The sequence below is a fragment of the Sparus aurata genome, chromosome 22, assembly GCF_900880675.1.
Source record: "Sparus aurata chromosome 22, fSpaAur1.1, whole genome shotgun sequence".
NCBI classification, from domain to species: Eukaryota; Metazoa; Chordata; class Actinopteri; order Spariformes; family Sparidae; genus Sparus; species Sparus aurata.
This window is the reverse complement of record NC_044208.1, coordinates 30,536,375-30,542,094: the sequence shown is the minus strand read 5'-3', so window position 1 is coordinate 30,542,094 and position 5,720 is coordinate 30,536,375. Positions and strand designations below refer to the sequence as shown.

At 46.0% G+C, this 5,720-nt stretch overlaps 1 protein-coding gene across 1 annotated transcript in view; it reads left to right on the top strand.

The window, feature by feature from the left end:
* LOC115574097 (cleavage and polyadenylation specificity factor subunit 3-like) overlaps window positions 1–5,273 on the top strand; it is an 8,660-nt gene extending 3,387 nt beyond the window's left edge. Inside the window, exons 8-18 of the mRNA XM_030405341.1 lie at window positions 364–539; window positions 611–769; window positions 1,524–1,670; window positions 1,834–1,986; window positions 2,065–2,173; window positions 2,283–2,381; window positions 2,470–2,564; window positions 2,870–2,957; window positions 3,032–3,098; window positions 3,616–3,712; window positions 5,025–5,273. Of these exons, the coding sequence (XP_030261201.1) occupies window positions 364–539; window positions 611–769; window positions 1,524–1,670; window positions 1,834–1,986; window positions 2,065–2,173; window positions 2,283–2,381; window positions 2,470–2,564; window positions 2,870–2,957; window positions 3,032–3,098; window positions 3,616–3,712; window positions 5,025–5,144 (1,310 nt within the window). The 3' untranslated portion in view covers window positions 5,145–5,273. The remainder of the gene's footprint in view (window positions 1–363; window positions 540–610; window positions 770–1,523; window positions 1,671–1,833; window positions 1,987–2,064; window positions 2,174–2,282; window positions 2,382–2,469; window positions 2,565–2,869; window positions 2,958–3,031; window positions 3,099–3,615; window positions 3,713–5,024) is intronic.
* The last annotated feature ends 447 nt before the right edge of the window (window positions 5,274–5,720 follow it).

Sequence of the window (5,720 nt, the reverse complement as noted above, 5' to 3'; positions counted from 1 at the left end):
TAGTCCGTCTTTACAGGCCACTTTAGTTACACACTGTTCTAACTCTGACTTTACAACTTGTACATTGATCAGTTTATAGAAAACCTGGATAGTAATTGTGCAGTAAGACTCTTAGTGGTGGAGACGTTTCAGTCATGTGACCGTGATGTCGTCTGTTTGTAGCCTAGCATTAGCTTCTTACTGCTACACAGTTAATTTATGTTCATCTGAGAAGATCATCAGAAAGTTGAGTTCAGGAAGTGACATCACTGTGATGAGCCTTTAAACCGTCTCATGTCACTGTAATGATACGAGCTCCGTACACGGCTCAGCTGTTGTTCTTTGGGTTTGAACCCAGCCTGAGTTTCCTCTGTGTGTGTTCAGATGAGTACTGGCAGAACCACCCGGAGCTCCACGACATCCCCATCTACTACGCCTCGTCTCTGGCCAGGAAGTGCATGGCCGTCTACCAGACCTACATCAACGCCATGAACGACAAGATCCGCAAGGCCATCAACATCAACAACCCGTTTGTCTTCAAGCACATCAGCAACCTCAAGGTCAGTGAGCACGCCGCAGGTCGTCACGGGTTCGACCCCCCCGCTCTTAGTAACGTGCCCATGTGTTTCAGAGCATGGACCACTTTGACGACATCGGTCCCAGCGTGGTGATGGCGTCTCCTGGTATGATGCAGAGCGGCCTGTCCAGAGAGCTGTTTGAGAGCTGGTGCACCGACAAGAGGAACGGAGTCATCATCGCCGGATACTGTGTGGAGGGGACGCTCGCCAAGGTGGGTTCAGCTCATCACACTGGGACTGAAGCATGCTGGGAAACGGGAAAGGGTAAAACACTGGTCGAAGTAAATGAGAGAGAAAGTAGAATGAAACCACCAGAAGGATGTTTGTTAGCCTGTTGCTAACACTGATGTTAGCCTGTTGCTAACACTGATGTTAGCCTGTTGCTAACACTGAAGTTAGCCTGTTGCTAACACTGATGTTAGCCTGTTGCCAACACTGAAGCTAGCCTGTTGCTAACACTGATGTTAGCCTGTTGCCAACACTGAAGCTAGCCTGTTGCTAACACTGATGTTAGCCTGTTGCTAACACTGATGTTAGCCTGTTGCTAACACTGATGTTAGCCTGTTGCTAACACTGAAGTTAGCCTGTTGCTAACACTGATGTTAGCCTGTTGCTAACACTGAAGTTAGCCTGTTGCTAACACTGATGTTAGCCTGTTGCCAACACTGAAGCTAGCCTGTTGCTAACACTGATGTTAGCCTGTTGCTAACACTGATGTTAGCCTGTTGCTAACACTGATGTTAGCCTGTTGCTAACACTGATGTTAGCCTGTTGCTAACACTGAAGTTAGCCTGTTGCTAACACTGATGTTAGCCTGTTGCCAACACTGATGTTAGCCTGTTGCTAACACTGAAGCTAGCCTGTTGCTAACACTGAAGCTAGCCTGTTGCTAACACTGGTGTTAGCCTGTTGAAGCTAACAGATGTGTAACCAGGTCTCTGATGTCTGACCGTGTTTGTGTTTCAGCACATCATGACGGAGCCCGATGAGATCACCACCATGTCGGGTCAGAAGCTGCTCCTGAAGATGTCCGTGGACTACATCTCCTTCTCTGCTCACACTGACTACCAGCAGACCAGCGAGTTCATCAGAGCGCTCAAACCTCCTCACGTGGTAATGACGTGACCTGAACACGCGTGTGACGACGCTCGACATGTTAGATGTTAAAGTCTGATGGTTTTAAAGCCTCAGAAATAATAATCCCTCTGAGCTGAGGTTGTTAAAACTACAAAAGGGGCTCGTTCACGTTGACATGACACCATTTCTGTGTCTCCAGATTCTGGTCCACGGCGAGCAGAACGAGATGGCCCGCCTGAAAGCGGCTCTGATCCGTGAGTACGAAGACAACGACGAGGTCGACATTGAAGTCCACAACCCGAGAAACACAGAGGCCGTCACACTCAACTTCAGAGGAGAGAAACTGGCAAAGGTTGGTGTGTCACATCAGACTTCACCTGACGGCTGCGACTGTTTGAGCCCTGTTAACTCCCAGCATGCTCTGCTGCAGGTGATGGGCTCTCTGACGGACAGGAAGTGTGTTCAGGGTCAGAGGGTCTCCGGGATCCTCGTCAAGAGAAACTTCAACTATCACATCATGACGCCCTCCGACCTCTCCAGTCAGTATCACCGTCTGTCTCTCTTGTTGCTGCGTCCCTGAACACATCGCTGCTGTGTTGCGTTCAGGCGCTGTGGTTTTCCTCATCGTTCTGTCCCCTCTCTGTTCAGACTACACAGATCTGTGTATGGGCACAGTGACGCAGTCTCAGGCCATCCCGTACACCGGACCCATCTCGCTGCTGGTCAGCCAGCTCCGCAGCCTCACAGGTAAAGACCCGACGCCGTCCGGTGAGTCGGACCTTGGTTCTGTCAGAGTGCCGCATGTGTGTGATGCGCTGTGTGTTTGTGTGTTCAGGAGACGTGGAGCAGGTGGAGGCAGCGGCTAAGATCACCATCAGGATCTTTAAGAGCATCACTCTGGTTCACGAGGCCGGCATGGTGCTGCTGGAGGTCAGAGACTCAGAGAAACAAGTTCAGACGTTTTAAACAGCTGCAGCCATGAACGAGTCGGACCTCGGGTCCATACGGGCCTTTGTTCTGTTCGGTCTTCTGTTCCCAATGAGGAGTGTCTGCAGTGTTGGAGCTCATTATTATTATCTCATGGTGACGTCATCGCGGCTGATAATATATTGACTGTATCTTAGATTCCTATGGATGATGTCATCACGCACATCTCGTCCTGTGATGTCAGATCGTAAACGGACCAGAACTCTTTCAGTTTAATGGACCTGAAACTTGTCTCTTTCCGTCCTCAGTGGATCGCCAACCCGCTCAACGACATGTACGCTGACGTCGTCACTACGGTGGTCCTGGAGGTCCAATCCAACCCCAACGCCCAAAAGTGTGAGTGAACAGAATGTGAGACTGAACCGATCAGCGGGAGCCGGTTCTGACCCACCTCTGTCTGTCTGTTTCAGTTCTGGAGGGTAAGAAAGAAACGTCGGACTCGGAGCTGTTTGCAGAGAGACTGGAGCTCATGCTGCAGTAAGTACCAACGCACCTGGAGGACGTTTGATTCACTCTGCCTGCAGCGCCGGCCGGGCGGAGTCTGACAGTGAAAACAGCAGAACTAAGAGAACTTTTACTGGTTCAGATCCTGAAAGATTTTTTTCTTCTTCATTCATTTATTTAAATTATAAATCTAAAATCGATCAGACGAGCTGTCGTCAGGACGAGTGACGATCTGTGATGTCATCAGAGCATAAAATCCCAATTAATCAATACTGTAACAGTGGAGAAGCTGCCGGAGCTCCAGTCAGTCAGAGCGGTCCATAAATGTTTCCTGTGTTCACCAACATCATGTTTTATAATCACTAACGACACTTTGTTAATTATATCCATGTGGGAGATAAATGGAAGCTGAAGAAGGAAGTATCTGTAGACATTTCAAAATAAGAGCTCACCAGCGCGGTCACTGTGTGAGAAGACGTGGAGTAGCTGAGTTCTGGTTCTGGACGGACCGACTATAGTTAACGATGTGTGTCGTGTGTTTGTTTCACAGCGACATGTTCGGAGACGACTGCGTTCACTTCAAAGACGACAAAACTTTGAGCGTGACGGTGGACGGAGTCACCGCCGCCGTCGACCCGGAGACCAGGGTGAGACCTCCTGTCTGCATCTCCTATCTCTGATCATCAGAGATCATTAACTGTATAGCATTACATTTTACATTTAATTATATTCTCTATTTGTTCATTAATTAATGTTCCATTTACTTTTTTGCCTTTTTACTTCACTTCTGTTTTTTCTTTTTCCGTTTTCTTTGTTTCTGCTTCATTGTGGAGAGAAATGCTGTGTGATGTGGACAAAATGATATGTTATATCTTGATAAAGCTAATTTAATATCCTGATAACAATATATATCCCGATATAGTATTTTTTCTTAGAAATATATATTCAAATCAATCTCATCTCAGCACTATTTTTGATAAACATGTGAATGAAAGGCGAATGAATGTCACTTTCTCCTTGTATTCGTGACATTTTGCAGGACTGTCGCCCCTTTTCGGCTCGGCTTCTTGTGGTTCTGCTTCTGTATCCGTGTCTGATGTAACGTTATTTTCGTCTTCCACTGCGCTCTCCTCTGTCTCCGTCATGCTGTGTTGCCTCTGTTTACTCCCGAGCGACCGGTGACGTAAACGAGTCCTTTGCGGGTGACAGCAGTCGCGTTGCTGCAGTTACACTCATTTTCATACAATAAACGTGTTTTAAACTCAAAATTTGGATATCCAGCGGTCATTCCGACGCTGAGTTGTGCTTTACACGACGTATTAAATCACAGCCGTAGTGTACGTTAACGTTAGTGTAGCAACAGTGCTAATCAAGTAGCCTACACGTTAAAATTACGATACAAACAACAGAGGGTTATATCCTACGGTAGACATTTTTATATCACACTACAATATATATCATAATATCGCACAGCTCTAATGGAGAGAAATGTGTGTAAAATAATAGAAATACATTTAAAATTCTAATTTCATAAATTACATGAGGGAAAATGTTCCGAGCAGCAAATAAAAAAAGAAGGATCAGTTGTTATTTTAAATATTATTTTTGGTGTATTAATTATTAACATATTAATTGAGGTTTTTTCTGTCGGTCTCGTTCGTCTGTTTTAACGTCTGCTGGATGTTAGTTTGTCTCCAACATGTCGGTCCGTCTCTCTGTGCGGTCGGACTTCCTGTCTGTGGATCTTTGGTTCCTGCTGAAGATAAAAATGTTTAAAACGCCTCAGAAATATTTAGTTTTCATTGATTTCCTCAAACAGCGGCTTGCTGCAGCTGGCATGGATCCAGTGAAGCTCCTCGATGTGTTCATTGGAGTTAAAGAATAAAAGTTTAAGTGTGATGTTTGTTGACGAGGCGGCTCAGAGCGACTCTGACCTCTGACCTCTGTGTCGTCCTGCAGGTGGTGACGTGTGCGGAGGACGAGACTCTGAGGGAGATGGTGGAGGTCGCCGTCCACCGGCTCTACGACGCCCTCAGCCCCACATGTGATGTCACCAACAGGGGGCGGAGTCACCAGTGATGTGGGCGCAGTTTGCCTTCTTTGACAAACTGTGTGTGTAAACCTGATTCCAAAGGAATCACTTCTTCTTCTTCACCTGAGTGTTTTGTACTGATCAAGAAAACTAAATAAATGTTTGTCCAGAGTTTTCTCAGATTTCTGAACTTCTTTCAGCTCTAAAACTGCAGTTTGAAACATTAAAGTTTGTACAAAGGCAACAGATTTATCATCACGACAGCTGTCAGTGAACCGAGACACGCCAGGGCTCTTAGCTAAATGCTAACATCAAGCTAAATGCTAACATTAACTTCCACACTGACGACAACAAAACACAGAATTCTACGAGTTCACATGAAAACAGTCGAACACTTTTATTATTTGTAAAATAAACATGATTGTCGGCGCTTTGAAAGGATCAATACTCAGTGAACAGACATGAACAATACTGACAGGAAGAGAAGGCACACAGTGATTCTGATTGTCTTTTAAAAATAAAGAAGATTTAACGACACAAACACATTAAAAACAAACTGGTACCAAACAGCTTCAGTTTCCTCCCAGTGAAACCAGCTGATCTCAGACACGCCTGTTAAAACC